Below are 25,967 nucleotides of genomic sequence, written 5' to 3'. Positions count from 1 at the left end.
CCGTGTAATAATGGCGCAAAGTGTGAAGTAAAGAGATCTTGTACCAGATGTGATCAGATCTCTAGGGATTTTATACCCCGGGGAGGACAAAGAAAAGGAAAAGAATTACACCGATGTTTACTGAACCCGGGGGACGCTGAGATATTGACTTGAATTAAAATCTCTATAATCATAATGAGAAGGGGGCGGGGACGACACTGACGCGTAACATTCCCTATATACAACGTCTGGAACAATATTACATTTATTATAAGTCCAGTGTGCGGAGATGAATATAAGAATAATAAATCATATAATATAGAGAACTTCTTAAAAAATGATAACAAGTTTGGAGATAAAGCATATATTGTATAAATATTAGGGATGTAAGAAAAAATCGATTCTCGCGATAATCGCGATTTTTCATTTGCCGATACAGAATCGATTCAAAATATTTTTGAATCGATTCTTTTAGGGATGTGGAATTTTTAATAAAACGCACTTTATCTTACCTGCCAACGAGCCCGCGGAGCTCCGGTACACTCCGGTACAGGTGTTCGGTCCCCGGGCTGTATTCTTCTTACTTCCTGTTAGTCCGGCACGTCACATGGAGCTTCAGCCTATCACCAGCGGAGGCGGGACATCGCTGCGGCCAGTGATAGGCTGAAGCTCCGTGTGACGTGCCGGGCTAAAAGGAAGTAAGAAGAATACAGCCCGGGGACCGAACACCTGTACCGGAGTGTACCGGAGCTCCGCGGGCTCGTTGGCAGGTAAGATAAAGTGCGTTTTATTTTATTTTGCAGCCCGGACGGGATAACATGAGAAAAGTGCGCGCCGGAGTACTAGATCGCCGCTGTCAAAGCTGACAGCGGCGTCTATTGGGATCTATGAATGCTCCCAGGTGGGCGATATATCGCGATGTATCGTCACCTAGACGGTATCGCGATATATCGCGATATATCGAATCGCCACACTGGTATCGCGATTCGAATCGAATCGCCAAATTCTTGGCGATTCACACCCCTAATAAATATATATAAGTATGTATTACTGTCAACTATCCTATGTACATGGTGAATATATAGATGTGTTATCTGCATCATTTATTACTCTGAATTGCCTTCTCTCCTTTGTGAGTTCTTTGATGTTGAACAAGATGTGATTGCTGAGTAAAACATTTTCTACATTCTGAACATGAAAATGGCTTCTCCCATGTGTGAGTTCTTTGATGTTGAATAAGACTTGATTGATCAAGAAAACATTTAGCACATTCTGCACATGAAAATGGCTTCTCCCCTGAGTGAGTTCTTCGATGTTTAACAAGATCTGATTTCTGAGAAAAACATTTCCCACATTCTGAGCATGAAAATGGTTTCTCTCCTGTGTGAGTTATTTGATGTCTAACAAGGTCTGTTTTCCGAGTAAAACATTTCCCACACTCTGCACATGAAAATGGCTTCTCCCCTGTGTGAGTTATTTCATGTTGAACAAGATTTGATTTCTTAGTAAAACATTTCCCACATTCTGAACAAGGAAATGGCTTCTCACCTGTGTGAGTTCTCTGATGTTCAACAAGCTGTGATTTAGATGTAAAACATTTCACACATTCTGAACATGAAAACAGTTTTTCCCCTGTGTGAGTTCTCTGATGCTGTACAAGCCACATTTTAGAAGTAAAATATTTTCCACATTCTGAACATGAAAATGGCTTCACTCCTGTGTGAGTGGTTTGATGTCCAACAAGATGCGATTTTTGAGTGAAACATTTTCCACATAGTGAACATGAAAATGGCTTCTCTCCTGTGTGAGTTCTTTGATGTAAAAGAAGATGCGATTTAAAAGTAAAACATTTACCACATTCTGGGCATGAAAATAACTTCTCCTCTGTGTGAGTTTTTTGATGTACAACAAGACCTGATTTCTGAGTAAAACATTTCCCACATTCTGAACATGAAAATGGCTTCTCTCCTATGTGAGATTTTTGATGTACAAGACCTGATTTAATAGTAAAACATTTCCCACGTTCTGCACATGAAAATGGCTTCTCTACTGTGTGAGTTATTTTATGTTTCCCAAGATCTGATTTCTGAGTAAAACATTTCCCACATTCTGCACATGAAAATGGCTTCTCCTCTGTGTGAGTTCTTTGATGCTTAACAAGATCTGATTTCTGAGTAAAGCATTTCCCACATTCTGAGCATGAAAATGGTTTCTCTCCTGTGTGAGTTATTTGATGTCTAAAAAGGTCTGTTTTCCGAGTAAAACATTTCCCACACTCTGCACATGAAAATGGCTTCTCCCCTGTGTGAGTTATTTCATGTTGAACAAGATTTGATTTCTTAGTAAAACATTTCCCACATTCTGAACAAGGAAATGGCTTCTCACCTGTGTGAGTTCTCTGATGTTCAACAAGCCATGATTTAGATGTAAAACATTTCACACATTCTGAACATGAAAATGGCTTCTCTCCTGTGTTAGTGGTTTGCTGTTCAACAAGATACGATTTCTCTCCTGTGCGAGTTCTCCGATGCACAACAAGATCTGATTTAGAAGTATAACATTTCTCACATTCTGGACATGAAAATGGCTTCTCCTCTGTGTGAGTTCTTTGATGTACAACAAGACCTGATTTATTAGTAAAACATTTCCCACATTCTGAACTTGAAAATGGTTTCTCCGCTGTGTGAGTTCTTTGATGTCGAGTAACATCTGATTTCGAAGTAAAACATTTCCCACATTCTGAACATGAAAATGGCTTCTCCCTTGTGTGAGTTCTTTGATGTTTAAGAAGACTTGATTTGTCAATAAAACATTTTTCACATTCTGAACATGAAAATGGCTTCTCCCCTGTGTGAGTTCTTTTATGTTGAACATGATGTGATTTCTTAGTAAAACATTTCCCGCATTCTGAGCATGAAAGCAGCTTCTCTCCTGAGTGAATTCTTTGATGTACAACAAGGTCTGATTTCCGAGCAAAACATTTCCCACATTCTAAACATGAAAATGGCTTCTCCCCTGTGTGAGTTCTTTGATGTCTAAGAAGACTTGATTTGTCAGTAAAACATTTTCCACATTCTGAACATGAAAATGGCTTCTCTCCTGTGTGAGTTCTTTGATGTACACCAAGGTCTGATTTAAAAGTAAAACATTTCCCACATTCTGAACATGAATATGGTTTCTTTCCTGTATGAGCTGGTTGATGTCCAACACCCCTTCTGTGACTTTTATTTTGCTGAACATCCTGTGATGACTGAGAAGACAGGACCTGTATATAAGGATGAGATGACAGATCTTGGCTGTGAAGGGCTGAGGGTGTATCTGGGATAATGGAATGTTCTTCATATGTATCTTGTGTGATATCATCATCTGCTTTATAATCTGAAGATATAAGATTCTCCTCTGATCTCCTGCTACAAGAATCTGCAGAGAATAACACAGATTTTATTTTTGAGTATTAACCCCTTAACAACCCAGGACATTTGTGCATTTCTAAGCAATAGTACTTAGTAAATCCACCCTTCATTTTAAGGGTGCGGTCACACGGAGTAAACCAAGAGGAATTCACGCCCAAAAATTTACAGGCAGAAAAAATCATTTTATTTTCACGCAGAATTAGCGCACAGAAATGGGGGAGAAAGAAGTGAAGGGTTTTTCAGCCATTTCCGCGCAAATTTCGCGTGAAAACGATGTCGGACTGAATTTTTTTTTACCATTGACTTCTATTGATTTCTGCTAGGGGTTTCCGCTTGAAGAATGGACATGCTCTTTCTTCAAGCGGAACAGAATTCAGCATCGGCATTCCACTAGCAGAATTTCCGCTGTGTGAACAGGACAGCGGAAAAAACATTAAAGAGCACCTGTCATCAACAAAAACTTTTAATATGTTGTTCATAATCATTAATGAAGAGATATTGTAATATATCTTCATTAAAAAATATTAATATTTATACCAGTTTTTTCATTTTATACTTTTGGCCACTAGGGGTCTCTCTTCTATGCTTGGTCTGCAGGCAGCTTCCTATGCTTTTCATAGTAAGTGTACAGCTTTTAGGACTAATGCTGAAGGGCTCTGGTCCTTCCACCGGAAGTTCAGTCCTCTCAGCTCAGGACTCGCTCCAAGCCTGTGAGCTACAAGCCTGCACATGCCTCTCATATAACAGCCAGTCACCTCCCCCCCCCCCCTGCTCTGTTTTCTCCCTGCCCCTCACCACACGTTATCTTATACATTGTATTATCTCACTGCACCCCCTGCTCTGTGCCACCCCCCTGCCCCCTGACATTCATCTTAATTACTGCCTCTGTAATTGCTCCCTCAGCCCCTGGTTCTCAGCATTGGCTTTTTAGTGCAGAGAGACACAGGAGAGAGACAGAGGCTGACGTCCCTCCCCTGTACTTAGTCTGTATGCACACTGCAGAGCAGTGTTTCCCAACCAGGGTGCCTCCAGCTGATGCAAAACTACAACTCCCAGCATGTCTGGACAGCTGTTGGCTGTCTGGGCATGCTGGGAGTTGTAGTTTTGCAACAGCTGGAGGTGCCCTGGTTGGGAAACACTGCTACAGAGGGAGAGCAGCATACAGGAAGACTGGCAGAAGCAGAGTCCCAGCCAAGCTTCATGTGACATCATGCCTGCCGGGACCCGCCTCCTTCCACCCCTCAGAAAGACAGTGATCCTGAGCTAATGAAGAGGGATTAAAAAAAGGTATTTCCACTGCGTTTTAAACCTCAATAAACACAGGGATAGGCATAGTTATAGAGTAAGGGACAGATGGGAAGGGGGATCAGGGAAAGTTTAGATGATGACAGGTACTCTTTAAAGTCAATGGGCAGAGGAGATGAGCGTTCATTTGGAGCGGAGAATTCAAGAGGAATTACTAGAGTAAATTCCTCTTGAATTACTCCGTGTGAACGCACCCTAGCTCCTTAAGGACGTAGGGCGTACCGGTATGCCCTACGCCCGGTCCTGGTATTTAAAACGGGGTCATGCCGTCAAGCATCATACAGGGTCGGTCCCGATCTGAACGTCGTGCAGCGCACTATTAACCCTTTAGACGCAGCGATCAAAGTTGATCGCCGAGTCTAAATTGAAAGTAAAAACTCCCCGCCAGCTCAGTCGGGCTGACCGGGACTATTGCGATAAAATCATGATGTCCCGATCAGCTAGGACGCGAGCGGAGGTCTCCTTACCTTGCTCTGTCATGTCCGATCGGCGTTTGATTGCTCCAAGCCTGAGCTACAGCTGAGCTGCTTGAGCAATCGAGCCCCTAGAACACTGATCCATGCAAAGCTATGGCTTTGCAGGGATCAGCATAAGAGATCAGTGTGTGCAGTGTTATAGGTCCCTATGGGATAACAATGATCAGTATAAGAGATCAGTGTGTGCAGTGTTATAGGTCCCTATGGGATAACAATGATCAGTATAAGAGATCAGTCTGTGCAGTGTTATAGGTCCCTATGGGATAAGAATGATCAGTATAAGAGATCAGTGTGTGCAGTGTTATAGGTCCCTATGGGATAACAATGATCAGTATAAGAGATCAGTGTGTGCAGTGTTATAGTCTCCTATGGGATAACAATGATCAGTATAAGAGATCAGTGTGTGCAGTGCTATAGTCTCCTATGGGATAACAATGATCAGTATAAGAGATCAGCGTGTGCAGTGTTATAGTCCCCTATGGGATAACAATGATCAGTATAAGAGATCAGTGTGTGCAGTGTTATAGGTCCCTACTGGATAACAATGATTAGTATAAGAGATCAGCGTGTGCAGTGTTATAGTCCCCTATGGGATAACAATGATCAGTATAAGAGATCAGTGTGTGCAGTGTTATAGTCCCCTATGGGAGCTATAACACTGCAAAAAAAAAAAGGGAAAAAAATAATAAAAAGTAATAAACCCCTTCCCTACTAAAACTTTTAATCACCCCTCTTTTTCCATAAAAAAAAAGTGAAATAAAAGTAAACATATGTGGTATCGCCGCGTGCGTAAATGTCCAAACTATAAAAATATATTGTTAATTAAACCGTGCGGTCAATGGCGTACGCGCAAAAAAATGCCAAAGTCCAACATAGCGTATTTTTGGTCACTTTTTATATCATGAAAAAATGAATAAAAAGTGATCAAAAAGTCCGATTAATACAAAAATGGTACCGCTAAAAACTTCAGATCACGGCGCAAAAAATGAGCCCTCATACCGGCCCATACACGGAAAAATACAAAAGTTATAGGGGTCAGAAGATGACAATTTTAAACGTATACATTTTCCTGCATGTAGTTATGATTTTCTCCAGAAGTGCGACAAAACGTGTCATTTTTACCAAAATATGTACTGTGTAGAAACGGAAGCCCTCAAAATTTACAACATTTAATTTTTTCATCAATTTTGTCCCACAATGATTTTTTTTTTTTCTGTTTCGCCGTGGAATTTTGGGTAAAATGACTAATGTCACTGCAAAGTAGAATTGGTGGCACAAAAAATAAGCCATAATATGGAATTTTATGTGCAAAATTGAAAGAGTTATGATTTTTAGAAGGTTATGAGGAAAACATGAAAATGCAAAAATGGAAAAACCGTGTCCTTAAGGGGTTAAATAAGATTTACTGCAAAACTGAAGATAGTTGCTATGATTAGAGATGAGCGCACTTACAGTAAATTTGATTCGTCATGAACTTCTCGGCTCGGCAGTTGATGGCTTATCCTGCATAAATTAGTTCAGCCTTCAGGTGCTCCCGTGGGCTGGAAAAGGTGTATACAGTCCTAGGAAAGAGTCTCCAGCCACAGGAGCACCTGAAAGCTGAACTCATTTATGCAGGAAAAGCCATCAACTGCTGAGCCGAGAAGTTCGTGACAAATCGACTTTACTGTAAGTTTGCTCATCTCTAACTATGATAGCGGAGCAGCCATACAACAGTGGTGTCAAACTGTGGCCCTCCAGATGTTGCAAAACTTCAACTCCAGCATGCTGGGACACCAAAGGTCTGTCTGCCTCCTCCAGAGGATGGATGCACTGTCCCCGAAAAGTAAATCAAGGCTTCCCTCTTATGGTATCCCTTAGTGCAGTGATCTTCAATCTGTGGCCCTCCAGATGTTGCAAACGTCAACTCCCAGCATGTCCGGGAGTTGAAGTTTTGCAACATCTGGAGGTTGACACCACTGCCTTACAAGGAGCAGGGACACCCGTCTTTGACAATCATGTGGACACAGCCTCAGGGAAAATCACTGCTATGGGGCCCGGTCAGGGAACAAATGACCGTGCCCCCCAATCCACCTGACCCCGCAGGTTATAATGGAGCAGTCATCCAAACGCCCCCTTTATAATCCTCATGCCAGCCAGAGAATTCAGGCAAAGGATAGGGGATACGTTATAGATCACGGGGGTCCGACCCTTGGGACTCCCTGCGATCTCCTGAACGGGGCCCTGGCAGTCTGCTTGAAGGGAGCGGACCGACCCTGCATGGAGCGGTGGACGACACTCCCCCTCCATGTATCCCATAGAAATACATGTAGGAGGTGTGTCAGCCGCGGCATCCTGTGGGGGTGAGAACGGCCGCTTCTGGCAGACTGCTGGGGCCCCATTCAGGAGATTGCGGGGACTCCCAAGGGTCGGACCCCCGTGATCTATAATCTATTCCCTATCCTGTCTAGGCAGACAGTGAAGTTTTCCTGGAACAAAGTTAAAAGGGGAACCGTTATTTTTAATGATTTTCGCTCACGACTCGCCAACTGCACCTATACCTCCATTTGGACCCACACAGGTGACCCGAACCGGAACATTTCCGTATCAGAGGGAAAGAATAAAGGGATTTAAAGATTCCAGTGGTCGTGACATCCCTGCCACGCCCCCTCGTTATGTGACGGCACGAGGGGGCGTGGCCATGACTTTACGATCACTGCCTCTGGTTCTGAGCGTTCTGAACAAAAAGTTCAGAACGCTGGAGCACCGGAGTACCCCTTTAAAGGAAAATTCTAGTACATGAGTACTTATCCCCTAGTCACAGAATCCTGTGTATAGGGGATATATGTCTGATCACTGGGGGGGGGTCCGACCACTGAGACCCCCGCGATCTCCTGCCTGGCATCCCATTTGTGTATCTCCGTCTCTCCCATAGAGATTCATGGAGAGACATGTCGGGCACCTCTTGGTGCGGTGGTTGACAGTAATCCCTGCACGGAGCGGAGGTCACCTGTGCCTGGAGAGATCTGGGGTGCTGGGCAGGAGAACATGGGGGGTCCCAGCAGTCGGACCCCCACGATCAGACACTTATCCCCTCTCCTCAGGATGAAAAAGGAAAGATAGCGACTTCAGAGAGACAGAGAGCTGGTATCTACTGCTATATGGAGTAATATTAGTCTGTATATAATGTGTTTGATTCATAAACAGTATGGCGGTATTATTCAGTCACTCTGTAGTGGTGATGGGATCAAGTCGACTGCTATAGAGTAAATATAGAGGGGGAGGGGGATAGTATTTGCCCTGAAGTCCCAAAGATTCTAGTTACACAAATACTTTCCGAAAATATTATTGTGACTGAATAGAATCTGTGACCCTTCTCTGTATTTAGTGGTTACTACTCACCTGGGTGGTTACCCGTAAGAATGTCCTCCTTATACTGCTCATCACCGCTCACATCTGTCTCTTCTTCTTCCTTTATGTCTGTAGCATTAATATAGATCAGATCTTTCCCTGTAGGAATGTCCTCCTTATACTGCTCATCACCGCTTACATCTGTCTCTTTTACTTCCTTTATGTGTGTAGCGTTCATATAGATCAGATATTTTCCTGTAGGAATGTTCTCCTCATACTGCTCATTGCCACTCACATCTGTCTCTTCTTCCTTTATGTCTGTAGCATTAATATAGATCAGATCTTTCCCTGTAGAAATGTTCTCCTTATACTGCTCATCACTGCTTGCATCTGTCTCTTCTTCCTTTATGTCTGTAGCATTAATATTGTTCAGATCTTCTCCCTGACTCATAAAATATGGAAGAAATATAGTAAAAGTCATCAGACAGTAGGAGAAGTCACGTGGGATGTTATAGATGAGCAGGAGATGAGGAGTCATGGAGGGTGAGGGGACTGACCACAAGAGCTTCACAGCCCTTCTACAGATCATAGGGAATATCTCCATCTACCTGATCATCCAGTGGAAGAAGAGGAAGGGGACACCTCTCTGGTGCTGTTCTCTTACTGGATCTGACTGTAGGGAACACATACAGACACTGAATTCATTCTTTACATACAAATAATGAGAGGACGTGTGTATATAGTCATGTCTATTACCTGGTGATGTGAGGGGCTGCTGATCCTCCATCATGACCTGATCCTTGTACTGATCCTTGTGTCCTTCTACATACTCCCACTCCTCCATGGAGAAATAGACCGCCACGTCCTGACACCTTATAGGAACCTGACACATAATGATACAATCATCACCCCGACCCCTCCAGTGGTGTTACTGTATAATGTCCCAGCATTCCCAGCAGTGTCACCTCTCCAGTCATCACCAGACCCCTCCATTACTGTATAATGTCCCAGCATTCCCAGCAGTGTCACCTCTCCAGTCATCACCAGACCCCTCCATTACTGTATAATGTCCCAGCATTCCCAGCAGTGTCACCTCTCCAGTCATCACCAGACCCCTCCATTACTGTATAATGTCCCAGCAGTGTCACCTCTCCAGTCATCACCAGACCCCTCCATTACTGTATAATGTCCCAGCAGTGTCACCTCTCCAGTCATCACCAGACCCCTCCATTACTGTATAATGTCCCAGCAGTGTCACCTCTCCAGTCATCACCAGACTCCTCCATTACTGTATAATGTCCCAGCAGTGTCACCTCTCCAGTCATCACCAGACCCCTCCATTACTGTACAATGTCCCAGTAGTGTCACCTCTCCAGTCATCACCAGACCCCTCCATTACTGTACAATGTCCCAGCAGTGTCACCTCTCCAGTCATCACCAGACCCCTCCATTACTGTATAATGTCCCAGCATTCCCAGCAGTGTCACCTCTCCAGTCATCACCAGACCCCTCCATTACTGTATAATGTCCCAGCAGTGTCACCTCTCCAGTCATCACCAGACCCCTCCATTACTGTATAATGTCCCAGCAGGGTCACCTCTCCAGTCATCACCAGACCCCTCCATTACTGTATAATGTCCCAGCAGTGTCACCTCTCCAGTCATCACCAGATCCCTCCATTACTGTATAATATCCCAGCAGTGTCACCTCTCCAGTCATCACCAGACCCCTCCATTACTGTATAATATCCAGCAGTGTCACCTCTCCAGTCATCACCAGACCCCTCCATTACTGTATAATGTCCCAGCAGTGTCACCTCTCCAGTCATCACCAGACCCCTCCATTACTGTATAATGTCCCAGCATTCCCAGCAGTGTCACCTCTCCAGTCATCACCAGACCCCTCCATTACTGTATAATGTCCCAGCATTCCCAGCAGTGTCACCTCTCCAGTCATCACCAGAACCCTCCATTACTGTATAATGTCCCAGCAGTGTCACCTCTCCAGTCATCACCAGACCCCTCCATTACTGTATAATGTCCCAGCAGTGTCACCTCTCCAGTCATCACCAGACCCCTCCATTACTGTATAATGTCCCAGCAGTGTCACCTCTCCAGTCATCACCAGACCCCTCCATTACTGTATAATGTCCCAGCAGTGTCACCTTTCTAATCATCACCAGACTCCTCCATTACTGTATAATGTCCCAGCAGTGTCACCTCTCCAGTCATCACCAGACCCCTCCATTACTGTATAATGTCCCAGCATTCCCAGCAGTGTCACCTCTCCAGTCATCACCAGACCCCTCCATTACTGTATAATGTCCCAGCATTCCCAGCAGTGTCACCTCTCCAGTCATCACCAGACTCCTCCATTACTGTATAATGTCCCAGCATTCCCAGTAGTGTCACCTCTCCAGTCATCACCAGACCCCTCCATTACTATATAATGTCCCAGCATTCCCAGCAGTGTCACCTCTCCAGTCATCACCAGACCCCTCCATTACTGTATAATGTCCCAGCAGTGTCACCTCTCCAGTCATCACCAGACCCCTCCATTACTGTATAATGTCCCAGCAGTGTCACCTTTCTAATCATCACCAGACTCCTCCATTACTGTATAATGTCCCAGCAGTGTCACCTCTCCAGTCATCACCAGACCCCTCCATTACTGTATAATGTCCCAGCAGTGTCACCTTTCTAATCATCACCAGACTCCTCCATTACTGTATAATGTCCCAGCAGTGTCACCTCTCCAGTCATCACCAGACCCCTCCATTACTGTATAATGTCCCAGCAGTGTCACCTCTCCAGTCATCACCAGACCCCTCCATTACTGTATAATGTCCCAGCATTCCCAGCAGTGTCACCTCTCCAGTCATCACCAGACCCCTCCATTACTGTATAATGTCCCAGCAGTGTCACCTCTCCAGTCATCACCAGACCCCTCCATTACTGCATAATCTCCCAGCAGTGTCACCTCTCCAGTCATCACCAGACCCCTCCATTACTGTATAATGTCCCAGCAGTGTCACCTCTCCAGTCATCACCAGACCCCTCCATTACTGTATAATGTCCCAGCAGTGTCACCTCTCCAGTCATCACCAGACCCCTCCATTACTGTATAATGTCCCAGCAGGGTCACCTCTCCAGTCATCACCAGACCCCTCCATTACTGTATAATGTCCCAGCAGTGTCACCTCTCCAGTCATCACCAGACCCCTCCATTACTGTATAATGTCCCAGCAGGGTCACCTCTCCAGTCATCACCAGATCCCTCCATTACTGTATAATGTCCCAGCATTCCCAGCAGTGTCACCTCTCCAGTCATCACCAGACCCCTCCATTACTGTATAATGTCCCAGCAGTGTCACCTCTCCAGTCATCACCAGACCCCTCCATTACTGTATAATGTCCCAGCAGGGTCACCTCTCCAGTCATCACCAGACCCCTCCATTACTGTATAATGTCCCAGCATTCCCAGCAGTGTCACCTCTCCAGTCATCACCAGACCCCTCCATTACTGTATAATGTCCCAGCAGTGTCACCTCTCCAGTCATCACCAGACCCCTCCATTACTGTATAATGTCCCAGCAGTGTCACCTCTCCAGTCATCACCAGACCCCTCCATTACTGTATAATATCCCAGCAGTGTCACCTCTCCAGTCATCACCAGACCCCTCCATTACTGTATAATGTCCCAGCAGTGTCACCTCTCCAGTCATCACCAGACCCCTCCATTACTGTATAATGTCCCAGCAGGGTCACCTCTCCAGTCATCACCAGACCCCTCCATTACTGTATAATGTCCCAGCAGTGTCACCTCTCCAGTCATCACCAGACCCCTCCATTAATGTATAATGTCCCAGCAGGGTCACCTCTCCAGTCATCACCAGACCCCTCCATTACTGTATAATGTCCCAGCATTCCCAGCAGTGTCACCTCTCCAGTCATCACCAGACCCCTCCATTACTGTATAATGTCCCAGCAGTGTCACCTCTCCAGTCATCACCAGACCCCTCCATTACTGTATAATGTCCCAGCAGTGTCACCTCTCCAGTCATCACCAGACCCCTCCATTACTGTATAATGTCCCAGCAGTGTCACCTCTCCAGTCATCACCAGACCCTCCATTACTGTATAATGTCCCAGCAGTGTCACCTCTCCAGTCATCACCAGACCCCTCCATTACTGTATAATGTCCCAGCAGTGTCACCTCTCCAGTCATCACCAGACCCCTCCATTACTGTATAATGTCCCAGCATTCCCAGCAGTGTCACCTCTCCAGTCATCACCAGACCCCTCCATTACTGTATAATGTCCCAGCATTCCCAGTAGTGTCACCTCTCCAGTCATCACCAGACCCCTCCATTACTATATAATGTCCCAGCATTCCCAGCAGTGTCACCTCTCCAGTCATCACCAGACCCCAGCATTACTGTATAATGTCCCAGCATTCCCAGCAGTGTCACCTCTCCAGTCATCACCAGACCCCTCCATTACTGTATAATGTCCCAGCAGTGTCACCTCTCCAGTCATCACCAGACCCCTCCATTACTGTATAATGTCCCAGCAGTGTCACCTCTCCAGTCATCACCAGACCCCTCCATTACTGTATAATGTCCCAGCAGTGTCACCTCTCCAGTCATCACCAGACCCCTCCATTACTGTATAATGTCCCAGCAGTGTCACCTCTCCAGTCATCACCAGACCCCTCCATTACTGTATAATGTCCCAGCAGTGTCACCTCTCCAGTCATCACCAGACCCCTCCATTACTGTATAATGTCCCAGCAGTGTCACCTCTCCAGTCATCACCAGACCCCTCCATTACTGTATAATGTCCCAGCAGTGTCACCTCTCCAGTCATCACCAGACCCCTCCATTACTGTATAATGTCCCAGCAGGGTCACCTCTCCAGTCATCACCAGATCCCTCCATTACTGTATAATGTCCCAGCATTCCCAGCAGTGTCACCTCTCCAGTCATCACCAGACCCCTCCATTACTGTATAATGTCCCAGCAGTGTCACCTCTCCAGTCATCACCAGACCCCTCCATTACTGTATAATGTCCCAGCAGGGTCACCTCTCCAGTCATCACCAGACCCCTCCATTACTGTATAATGTCCCAGCAGTGTCACCTCTCCAGTCATCACCAGACCCCTCCATTACTGTATAATGTCCCAGCAGTGTCACCTCTCCAGTCATCACCAGACCCCTCCATTACTGTATAATGTCCCAGCAGTGTCACCTCTCCAGTCATCACCAGACCCCTCCATTACTGTATAATGTCCCAGCAGGGTCACCTCTCCAGTCATCACCAGACCCCTCCATTACTGTATAATGTCCCAGCAGTGTCACCTCTCCAGTCATCACCAGACCCCTCCATTACTGTATAATGTCCCAGCAGTGTCACCTCTCCAGTCATCACCAGACCCCTCCATTACTGTATAATGTTCCAGCAGTGTCACCTCTCCAGTCATCACCAGACCCCCTCCATTACTGTATAATGTCCCAGCATTCCCAGCAGTGTCACCTCTCCAGTCATCACCAGACCCCTCCATTAATGTATAATGTCCCAGCAGGGTCACCTCTCCAGTCATCACCAGACCCCTCCATTACTGTATAATGTACCAGCAGTGTCACCTCTCCAGTCATCACCAGACCCCTCCATTACTGTATAATGTCCCAGCATTCCCAGCAGTGTCACCTCTCCAGTCATCACCAGACCCCTCCATTACTGTATAATGTCCCAGCAGTGTCACCTCTCCAGTCATCACCAGACCCCTCCATTACTGTATAATGTCCCAGCATTCCCAGTAGTGTCACCTCTCCAGTCATCACCAGACCCCTCCATTACTATATAATGTCCCAGCATTCCCAGCAGTGTCACCTCTCCAGTCATCACCAGACCCCTCCATTACTGTATAATGTCCCAGCAGTGTCACCTCTCCAGTCATCACCAGACCCCTCCATTACTGTATAATGTCCCAGCAGTGTCACCTCTCCAGTCATCACCAGACCCCTCCATTACTGTATAATGTCCCAGCAGTGTCACCTTTCTAATCATCACCAGACCCATCCATTACTGTATAATGTCCCAGCAGTGTCACCTCTCCAGTCATCACCAGACCCCTCCATTACTGTATAATGTCCCAGCAGTGTCACCTCTCCAGTCATCACCAGACCCCTCCATTACTGTATAATGTCCCAGCAGTGTCACCTCTCCAGTCATCACCAGACCCCTCCATTACTGTATAATGTCCCAGCAGGGTCACCTCTCCAGTCATCACCAGACCCCTCCATTACTGTATAATGTCCCAGCAGTGTCACCTCTCCAGTCATCACCAGACCCCTCCATTACTGTATAATGTCCCAGCAGTGTCACCTCTCCAGTCATCACCAGACCCCTCCATTACTGTATAATGTCCCAGCAGTGTCACCTCTCCAGTCATCACCAGACCCCTCCATTACTGCATAATGTCCCAGCAATGTCACCTCTCCAGTCATCACCAGACCCCTCCATTACTGTATAATGTCCCAGCATTCCCAGCAGTGTCACCTCTCCAGTTATCACCAGACCCCTCCATTACTGTATAATGTCCCAGCATTCCCAGCAGTGTCACCTCTCCAGTCATCACCAGACCCCTCCATTACTGTATAATGTCCCAGCAGGGTCACCTCTCCAGTCATCACCAGACCCCTCCATTACTGTATAATGTCCCAGCAGTGTCACCTCTCCAGTCATCACCAGACCCCTCCATTACTGTATAATGTCCCAGCAGGGTCACCTCTCCAGTCATCACCAGACCCCTCCATTACTGTATAATGTCCCAGCAGGGTCACCTCTCCAGTCATCACCAGACCCCTCCATTACAGTATAAGGTCCCAGCAGTGTCACCTCTCCAGTCATCACCAGACCCCTCCATTACTGTATAATGTCCCAGCAGGGTCACCTCTCCAGTCATCACCAGACCCCTCCATTACAGTATAAGGTCCCAGCAGTGTCACCTCTCCAGTCATCACCAGACACCTCCATTACTGTATAATGTCCCAGCAGTGTCACCTCTCCAGTCATCACCAGACCCCTCCATTACTGTATAATGTCCCAGCAGTGTCACCTCTCCAGTCATCACCAGACCCCTCCATTACTGTATAATGTCCCAGCAGTGTCACCTCTCCAGTCATCACCAGACCCCTCCATTACTGTATAATGTCCCAGCAGTGTCACCTCTCCAGTCATCACCAGACCCCTCCATTACTGTATAATGTCCCAGCAGTGTCACCTCTCCAGTCATCACCAGACCCCTCCATTACTGTATAATGTCCCAGCAGTGTCACCTCTCTAGTCATCACCAGACCCCTCCATTACTGTATAATGTCCCAGCAGTGTCACCTCTCCAGTCATCACCAGACCCCTCCATTACTGTATAATGTCCCAGCAGTGTCACCTCTCCAGTCATCACCAGACCCCTCCATTACTGTATAATGTCCCAGCAGTGTCACCTCTCCAGTCATCACCAGACCCCTCCATTACTATATAATGTCCCAGCAGTGTCACCTCTCCAGTCATCACCAGACCCCTCCATTACTGTATAATGTCCCAGCAGTGTCACCTCTCCAGTCATCACCAGACCCCTCCATTACTGTATAATGTCCCAGCAGTGTCACTTCTCCAGTCATCACCAGACCCCTCCATTACTGTATAATGTCCCAGCAGTGTCACCTCTCCAGTCATCACCAGACCCCTCCATTACTGTATAATGTCCCAGCATTCCCAGCAGTGTCACCTCTCCAGTCATCACCAGACCCCTCCATTACTGTATAATGTCCCAGCAGTGTCACCTCTCCAGTCATCACCAGACCCCTCCATTACTGTATAATGTCCCAGCAGGGTCACCTCTCCAGTCATCACCAGACCCCTCCATTACTGTATAATGTCCCAGCAGTGTCACCTCTCCAGTCATCACCAGACCCCTCCATTACTGTATAATGTCCCAGCAGGGTCACCTCTCCAGTCAGCAGCTCCATCATCTTGTTGATGAGTTCTAGGATCTTCTGTTCATCCATTTCCTCATGTATCAGGGAGTGAGGTGGGGGCCCCGGGATTGGGCTCAGGGTTCTTCCCCATCCTTCACACACAGGGGCCCCACAGCGCCCACTAGAGGACTTCTTCACTACTGTGTAATCCTGTGTATGGAGAGACATATTAATATCACTACATACATTCCCAGAATCCCTCACCTCTCCAGTCATATCCATCTGTTATTCAATAGATAAGAATGAGGTCATGTGACATCACTCCCAGAATCCCTCACCTCTCCAGTCATATCCATCTGTTATTACATAGATAAGAATGAGGTCATGTGACATCACTCCCAGAATCCCTCACCTCTCCAGTCATATCCATCTGTTATTCCATAGATAAGAATGAGGTCATGTGACATCACTCCCAGAATCCCTCACCTCTCCAGTCATATCCATCTGTTATTCCATAGATAAGAATGAGGTCATGTGACATCACTCCCAGAATCCCTCACCTCTCTAGTCATAACCATCTGTTATTACATAGATAAGAATGAGGTCATGTGACATCACTCCCAGAATCCCTCACCTCTCCAGTCATAACCATCTGTTATTACATAGATAAGAATGAGGTCATGTGACATCACTCCCAGAATCCCTCACCTCTCCAGTAAGCCGGAAGAGTATCTGTAGGGTGAGGTTTATGATCCTGTCGGCCATCTTGTTCCTGTCTCTCTCCATGGTTGATGGGTCATCCAGGAGAATTCTCTTATATAGAAGATATCAGCAGAGGATCCTGGATTGGAGAAACCTGAAGGGAAGAAGAGGAGACGATGATAAACCGCACCAGATTCTATGGAGAAATAAAATCCATTTCCTGGAGATAATCTGGGGAAACATCTGAGGAGACATTATAGGAGTTTTCAGATTTCTCTATGAAACAAAATCCATTGTCCGAGGGCTGTAAAATAAGAGACTAGAGCGCACTCCCCTCTCCCGTCCAGTGGTGGCGCTCTGGTCCTCCAGGTCTTCTGAGGTCGCTCTCCCTGCTCTGCTGAAGACGTTGTGAATCCATTTCTCCTAATCTCTGAGGCTGCGGTGTATTCAGAACGTCTTCATCAGAGCAGGGAGAAGAATAGAGGGATTCAATATGACATTGTCCAATGAAGAATACTGAAATGTGTCCACTAGGGGGCACAATATACATCACAATTACATCAGGATTTTATGTGAATTGTGATATGTCCCCCCGGAAGAACCTGCTATTACCTGCAGCAGAGGCCGAGCATCATATACCGTTACACCCGCAGGGTCTGGGCCACCACCGGAGTCAGTGTTTCCCAAGCAGGGTGCCTCCAGCTGTTACAGCATTTGGCTGTCAGGGCATGCTGGGAGTTGTAGTTTTACAACAGCTGGAGGCACACTGGTTTGGAAACTCTTAAGTAATAATAGGGGTGCGGGAGAAACTTAAAAAACCTGATGCTTACATAGTCCTGTATGGAAGAAGTGGCTGATACCCGGAGAAAAGAGACTGACCAGGTGACAGGATGGGCGGGTAAGTGACCTGATACCTTCACCATCCAGACATCCCCTGGGGGGCAGTATAGGCAGGAAATCAGGCAAACAACCACTGGTCGGCACGGCGCTCCCTAGAAAAACAACTGTACTGCGCCATGTCTAAGCCACGCCCACCTACATTATTTTATTACAGAAATGGGATATAAACTTATTAGGGGAGGGGCTTCTATTACAAACCCTGAATAACGCTCTGCCATAGTGATCAGTGTTATCGGTGCTCGGCTTATACAGGCTGTGGAGGTGTCTGTATACTTAGAGCACCGATCTGAGCACAGAGCACGGTAAGGGGCCCTCCGGCCATCATCTCAGCTGATCTAGACTCCGCCCCCCAACAACTGCATTTTACTAATATTAGATCCTGCAATCGACTTTGATCATGGAATCTAAAGGGTTAATGGTGATGAGCGTCATTAGTGGTGAGTCCTGGCTGCTTATAGCTCCTGAGCTCACCTCAAAGTCCCATATGGGGCACAGAATGTAAATATACACCGTGTCCTTAAGGGTTAATAATAAACATCCCCAATAATCCTGATCTGATGGTGACCGCACACACATACCTGTATCTGTAGAGGAGCCGTGTGCTTACAGGACCTGCGATGATGTCACCGTCATGTGATCAGTCACATGGAGGAGGAGGAGTCACATGATCAGGGGCTGCTGCTCTGAGAGATCTCCACACACAACACAACAGCAGTGACTGCCCCACCAGGACCTGCTCTGTATCTGCTACATGCTGGAGGTGTAGGACCTGTGATGATGTCACAATCATGTGACCAGTACATTTAGGGGCAAAGTTTAGCAGTAGAGATGTGACTGTGGCTGAAGGACCTGTGGGAGGATCATGTGACAGGAGTGGGCGGAGCTCAGCAGTGCAGGATAGAAGAGATTGCGATTGAAGGACCTGTGATAATGGTCATGTGACAGCAGAGTCCTGCATACACTGAGCAGATGAGCCTAAAGCAGCGGCCCCTGATCACGTGACTCCTCCTCCAAGTGATCACATGACGGTGACACACGGCTCCTGTACAGTCTGCAGGTGGAGGTATGTGTGTGGTCACATGTGGAGTACTGTCAGATGTTTTTTGTACTATTAACCCCTTCAGGACCCGGCAGTTTTGAGTTTTAACCCATTAACGACACAGCGATTTCTCATTTTTGTGTTATTTTAACTTTTTTCCTCCTCGCTTTCTAACAGCCTATTATGCTTGTAATTTCCTCTTTACAAACCCATATGAGTCTTGTTGTTGTTGTTGATGATGTTTTTTTTGCACCACTGATTAGTACTTTAAAATTACATCAATCATTTTAATGTAAAACCTACAACAAAAAATAAAATATTATTTATGGGGTGAAAAAAAAAAGCAATTTTTAAAATCTGGGGTCTTCTGTTTGGACGCAGTGCACATTACGGTAATAATTCTCTTTATTCTGTAGGTCCAAACGATTACAATGATAAATGATTTATATAGGTTTTATTTTAACACTTTTAAAATATAAAAAAGTTCTAACTTTTTGTACAAAAATGATTTTGCATCAGCTTACATACACTGATCAATGCTGTGATGCTGAGGCTGCCTGCAGGATTGGAGCGTCGTTCAGACAGCGTGGAGCGAGGTTAGGGACCTCCATACGTTCTCTCAGCTGACCAGGACCCCGCTATTTCACTGTGGGGGTCCTTATCAGCTCCTTACACTCCATGGGACAGGTACTTTGGGTATAATGACCTGAACTGACAGCTGGATCATCAGACTTGCGGTCAGTTCGGGACATGTGACCATAATATAGAGGATCTGCCCCGACAAGTATTCACCTCATCATCCGAGAGCAAGAAGATAAATCATGTGCAGGAATATCCCCTCAAATGTCTCCATATAACATCCTGGAATTGTATAGAATTAAATGTTTATTCACAATACAGGTTCCTATAAGGTGTCAGGACGTGGCGGTCTATTTCTCCATGGAGGAGTGGGAGTATGTAGAAGGACACAAGGATCAGTACAAGGATCAGGTCATGATGGAGGATCAGCAGCCCCTCACATCACCAGGTAATAGACATGACTATATACACACGTCCTCTCATTATTTGTATGTAAAGAATGAATTCAGTGTCTGTATGTGTTCCCTACAGTCAGATCCAGTAAGAGAACAGCACCAGAGAGGTGTCCCCGTCCTCTTCTTCCACAGGATGATCAGGTAGATGGAGATATTCCCTATGATCTGTAGAAGGGCTGTGAAGCTCTTGTTGTCAGTCCCCTCACCCTCCATGACTCCTCATCTCCTGCTCATCTATAACATCCCACGTGACTTCTCCTACTGTCTGATGACTTTTACAATATTTCTTTCACATCTTATGAATCAGGGTGAAGATCTGAACAATATTAAAACTATAGAGACAGATGTGAGCGGTGATAAGCAGTTTAAGGAGAACTTTCCTACAGAGAAAGATCTGATCTATATTAATGCTACAGACATAAAGGAAGAAGAAGAGACAGATGTGAGCGGTGATGTGCAGTATAAGGAGGACATTCCTACAGGGGAAGTTCTTATCTATATTAATGCTCCAGAGACAAAAGTGAGCCGTAATAAGCAGTATAAGGAAAACATTCCTACAGGGAAAGATCTGATCTATATTAACGCTACAGACATAAAGGAAGAAGAGGCAGATGTGAGCAGTAATGAGCAGTATAAGGAGGACATACCTATAGGGAAAGATCTGATCTATGTTAAAACTACAGACATAAAGGAAGAACAAGAGACAGATTTGAACTGTGATGAGCAGTATAAGGAGGACATTCCTACAGGGAAAGATCTGATCTATATTAATGCTACAGACAAAGAAAAAAGAAGAGACAGATGTAAGCGGTGATGAACAGTATAAAGAGGACATTCCTACACGGAAAGATCGGATCTATATTAATGCTACAGACATAAAGAAAGAAGAAGAGACAGATTTGAGCAGTGATGAGCAGTATAAGGAGGACATTCCTACAGGGAAACATCTGATTTATATTAATGCTACAGACATAAAGAAAGAAGAGTCAGATGGGAGTGGTAATGAGCAGTATAAGGAGGACAGCCCTACAGGGAAAGATCTGATCTATATTAATCCTACAGACATAAAGGAAGAACAAGAGACAGATGTGAGCAGTGATGATCAGTATAAGGAGGACATTCCTACAGGGAAACATCTGAGCTCTATTAATGCTACAGACATAAAGGACCAACAAGAGACAGATGTAAACAGTGATAAGCAGTATAAGGAGGGCATTTCTACAGGGAGAGATATGATCTATATTAATGCTACAGACATAAAGAAAGAGGAAGAGACAGAGATGAGCAGCGATGAGCAGTATAAGGAGGACATTTCTGCAGGTAACTGCCCAGGTGAGTAGTAACCACTAAATACAGAGTCACAGATTCTACTCAGTCACCGACTGCAGTAATCACAGAAAATATAATGCTCATATATGTTACTCACTAGGTCATCCAGATACTATACAGATCTGTTTTATTTGTCTTCTGTATTTGGCTCACAAATCCCTCTGTTCTGCTGCTCACCTATTCTGGCATCCACTGTTCAGGAAGGGGAGTGTCCGAGGCAAGCACTGAGCCCACCCTCACTCACCATTCATTCACTTCCTCCCTGAGTCTGCTGTGCCGGGTCTCTTTATCCAATCACTGCAGGCTATTCTGTAACCCCCTCCTCTCTGCTTTCATGCTGCAGTCTGATAGGACAGGAGTGAGCACAGAGGAGTACTAGTCCTGCCAGGTCTGTGCTTCAGCTGGGACAGAGATGATGCTGCAGCCGGACAGGATTTTGATTTAGATCAGTGGTTTCAAAGTGTTGCCTTTACTGATACTTAGCATGCGTTTTATCATTAACCCCTTAATGACCATGTCCATTTTGGCCTTAAGGACCAGGCCAATTTTATTTTTGCGTTTTAATTTTTTCGTCCTCACCTTCTAATATCCATAACTCTTTTAACCCCTTAAGTCCGCTCCCGTTCTATAACGCTGTGGCCCTGCGTCATAGCGGCTAGGGCCCGGCCGTTGCTTATAGCGTGCAGCACTGATCGCGGTTCCGCGCGCTATTAACCCTTTAGCCACAGAGTTCAAAGTTGACTGCCGTGTCTAAAGTGAAAGTAAACTACCCCTGGCTAGCTCAGCGGGCTGTTTGGGATCGCAGCGATTTCACCGCAGCATCCCGAACAGCTGTAGGACAGCAGGAGGGTCCCTTACCTGCCTCCTGGTGTCCGATCGCCAAATGGCTGCTCAGTGCCTGAGATCCAGACATGAGCAGTCAAGCGGAAGAATCATCGATCCTATGAGAAACCATTGATCAGTATAAGAGATCAGTGTGTGCAGTGTTATAGTCTCCTATGGGATAACAATGATCAGTGTAAAAGATCAGTGTGTGCAGTGTTATAATCTCCTATGGGATAACAATGATCAGTGTAATGTCAGTGTGTCCAGTATTATAGTCTCCTATGGGATAACAGTGATCAGTATAAGAGATCAGTGTGTGCAGTGTTATAGTCTCCTATGGGATAACAGTGATCAGTATAAGAGATCAGTGTGTGCAGTATTATAGTCTCCTATGGGATTACAATCATAAGTGTGGGGGCTCACTGTGCATGGGGTAAACGTGGTTACCTGAGTGCTCTGTATTCAGAAAAAATGCATCCAATAGAAAAAAGGGTGTAACACACGTTTCAATTGATGCTTAAGTTTTCTTTATATATATATATATATTCAGAAGATATACAATTTTTCAACATTAGAATATTCACCCATGTGCACAAAGTAATAAATCAGCAGTGTCCAGCAGGAGATATGTATCAGCTCATCAAGTTGTCTTTAGTTGTATAACCTGTATACGGCCATCTCCTACACCAGCAGGTGTGTAAGTCCATGCAACGTTTTGAAGGAAACACCTTCTTTGTCCAGCATAATGTGAAAAACGCCCATCATCAAGTTAAATATGTTTACATTCTCGCGAGATCTTAATTCTACAGCGGAAATACAAAAGTTACAAAAACGTATCAAAAGGAATTAAAATCACATAAAAAACCACATGAAAACAACAGTACAGTTACAGTATACGCTTAGTTATAAAAATACATTGAAATTGCAGATCTCATTAATCCCGTCCGGTTTTAAAGTACCCAGTTTTTGTATCCAGCGCACCTCGTTCCTCAATAGTTTCATTTTTACTTGTTCCTTATTCTCGCCCTCTATGTTTTCAAGTACCTGCCATCTAAGTTCGTTCACATTGTGTCTGTATTCTGAAAAATGCCGAGCTACGCTGGTTTCAGATTTTTCTTTATTTGCCGCATTACCTTCACTCTTGTTCACATTGTCCTGTTCTTTTTTGTACATTCTAGTCTCCTATGGGATAACAATAATCAGTGTAAGAGATCAGTGTGTGCAGTGTTATAGTCTCCTATGGGATAATAATGATCAGTATAAGAGATTAGTGTGTGCAGTGTTATAGTCTCCTATGGGATAACAATGATCAGTGTAAGAGATCAGTGTGTGCAGTGTTATAGTCTCCTATGGGATAATAATGATCAGTATAAGAGATTAGTGTGTGCAGTGTTATAGTCTCCTATGGGATAACAATGATCAGTGTAAGAGATCAGTGTGTGCAGTGTTATAGTACCCTATGGGATAACAATGATCAGGATAAGAGATCAGTGTGTGCAGTGTTATAGCCTCCTATGGGATAACAATGATCAGTGTAAGAGATCAGTGTGTACAGTGTTATAGTCTCCTATGGGATAACAATGATCAATGTAAAAGATCAGTGTGTGCAGTGTTATAGCCTCCTATGGGATAACAATGATCAGTGTAAGAGATCAGTGTGCACAGTGTTATAGTCTCCTATGGGATAACAATGATCAATGTAAAAGATCAGTGTGTGCAGTGTTATAGCCTCCTATGGGATAACAATGATCAGTGTAAGAGATCAGTGTGTACAGTGTTATAGTCTCCTATGGGATAACAATGATCAATGTAAAAGATCAGTGTGTGCAGTGTTATAGCCTCCTATGGGATAACAATGATCAGTGTAAGAGATCAGTGTGTACAGTGTTATAGTCTCCTATGGGATAACAATGATCAATGTAAAAGATCAGTGTGTGCAGTGTTATAGCCTCCTATGGGACCTATAACACTGCAAAAAATAGTTTAAAAATTGTGAATAAAGATCATTTAACCCCTTCCCTAATAAAAGTTTGAATCACCCCCCTTTTCCCATAAAATAAAAAAAAACTGTGTAAATAAAAATAAACATGTGATATCGCCGTGTGCGGAAATGTCCAAATTCCAAAGTCCAAAATATCGTATTTTTGGTCACTTTTTATATAATGAAAAAATTAATAAAAAGCGATCAAAAAGTCTGATCAATACAAAAAATGGTACCGATAAAAACTTCAGAACACGGCGCAAAAAAATGAGCATTCATACCGCCCCTTACTTTTGGAAGCCTCCAAAAGTTACAAAATGGCGTTTTTTCTTCAATTTTGTCGCACAATGATTTTTATTTCTATTTCGCCGTAGGTTTTTGGGTAAAATGACTGATGTCATTACAAAATAGGATTGGTGATGCAAAAAATAAGCCATAATATGGATTTTTAGGTGCAAAATTGAAAGAGTTATGATTTTTTAAAGGTAAGAAGGAAAAAACAAAAGTGGAAAAATGCTCAGTCCTTAAGGGGTTAAATTTCCATCCACAGACCCATATGAGGACTTGTTTTTTGCGGGACCAATTGTCCTTTGTAATGACATCACTCATTTTACCATAAAGTGTACAGCGAACCCAAATTATTATTTTTTGTGAGGAAATTTTAATGAAAACGCTGCTGGACACTTTACGGTAAAAATGACGTTTTCTTTATTCTGTTGGTCAATGATTAAAATTCTCCCCGTGATCACATATTTTTATTTTATTGTCCTGCTTTTAAAAAAATCACAAACCTTTTTTTTTATTTTTTACAAAATCAGTCTCCCTACTTGGACCACCTATAACTTTTTCATTTTTCCGTATACCGGGCGGTATGAGGGCTCATTTTTTGCATCATGACCTGTATTTTTTTTTTTATTTCACTTTTGTGTATTTGTGACTTTTTAGTCGCTTTTTTATAAAAAAAATTAATTTTGAATGTGATGTGACCAAAAAGCAGCAATTTTTTTGTACTTTTTTACGTTTACGCTGTTCACCGCACGGGATCATTAACATTATTTGATAGGATATTTATGCAGGCAGCAACACCAAATATGTTTATATTATCATTTTTTGATGCTTTTTTGAGTAAAATAGGGGAAAATAGTGATTAAAATTTTTATTAGGGTGGGTTTTTCAATTTTTTTTACTTTTATTTTTAACTCCTTATGTCCCCATAGGTGACTATCTATTGCAATCATTAGATTACCAATGCTGTTCAGTGCTATACATAGGCATAGCACTGATCAGTATCATCAGCGATCTTCTGCTCTGGTCTGCTGGAAGGCAGATCAGTGCAGAAGACCCCGGGAGAGCGGTGGAGGCAGGTGAGGGCACCTCTGTGCCACCTACAATCAGATCAGCGATTACAAGCGCCGCACTGACACAGGTGCCGTGATCTGTATTGATCTACGGGATCTAAGGGGTAAATGGTGGACATCAGCGATATCGCTGATGTCCGCCATTACTGGTGGTTCCCTTGTTGAAAAGGTTCCATGATGTCACATGCTGCACTTACAATGTTGTACTAAAAAGACTATAAATATGGGCGCAATTATTAATAAAATCTGTGTTATTCTCTGCAGATTCTTGTAGCAGGAGATCAGAGGAGAATCTTATATCTTCAGATTATAAAGCA

At 44.6% G+C, this 25,967-nt stretch overlaps 2 protein-coding genes across 2 annotated transcripts in view; one reads left to right on the top strand and one right to left on the bottom strand.

Annotated features, from left to right (window-relative positions):
• The window catches only part of LOC130338151 (zinc finger protein 585A-like), a gene marked incomplete at its 3' end in the record, with an annotated part of 31,973 nt that extends 14,645 nt beyond the window's left edge, over window positions 1-17,328 (bottom strand). Inside the window, exons 1-6 of the mRNA XM_056553977.1 lie at window positions 17,191-17,328; window positions 16,513-16,692; window positions 9,260-9,386; window positions 9,112-9,176; window positions 8,382-8,469; window positions 1,100-2,829 (exon numbers count right to left, since the gene is read on the bottom strand). Of these exons, the coding sequence (XP_056409952.1) occupies window positions 1,100-2,829; window positions 8,382-8,469; window positions 9,112-9,176; window positions 9,260-9,386; window positions 16,513-16,692; window positions 17,191-17,268 (2,268 nt within the window). The remainder of the gene's footprint in view (window positions 1-1,099; window positions 2,830-8,381; window positions 8,470-9,111; window positions 9,177-9,259; window positions 9,387-16,512; window positions 16,693-17,190) is intronic.
• A 2,507-nt stretch (window positions 17,329-19,835) lies between these two features.
• On the top strand, window positions 19,836-21,099 carry LOC130338145 (uncharacterized). Its single transcript, XM_056553974.1, has 3 exons — window positions 19,836-20,150; window positions 20,234-20,298; window positions 20,465-21,099. Exons 1-3 carry the CDS (start codon window positions 19,967-19,969, stop codon window positions 20,969-20,971), a joined length of 756 nt encoding a protein of 251 aa, XP_056409949.1. The 5' UTR covers window positions 19,836-19,966; the 3' UTR covers window positions 20,972-21,099.
• The last annotated feature ends 4,868 nt before the right edge of the window (window positions 21,100-25,967 follow it).

The sequence above is a fragment of the Hyla sarda genome, unplaced genomic scaffold, assembly GCF_029499605.1.
Source record: "Hyla sarda isolate aHylSar1 unplaced genomic scaffold, aHylSar1.hap1 scaffold_514, whole genome shotgun sequence".
In the NCBI taxonomy this organism is placed as follows: Eukaryota; Metazoa; Chordata; class Amphibia; order Anura; family Hylidae; genus Hyla; species Hyla sarda.
Note: the sequence above shows the minus strand (reverse complement) of the source record. Positions and strands in the feature narration are given on the sequence as shown.

Coding starts and splice junctions, on each gene's coding strand:
- LOC130338145 (XM_056553974.1), top strand. CDS start 19,967: ATGTCTCCATATAACATCCTGGAATTGTATAGAATTAAATGTTTATTC. Junction 20,151..20,233: donor GCAGCCCCTCACATCACCAG/GTAATAGACATG, acceptor TGTTCCCTACAG/TCAGATCCAGTAAGAGAACA. Junction 20,299..20,464: donor TTCTTCCACAGGATGATCAG/GTAGATGGAGAT, acceptor CTTATGAATCAG/GGTGAAGATCTGAACAATAT.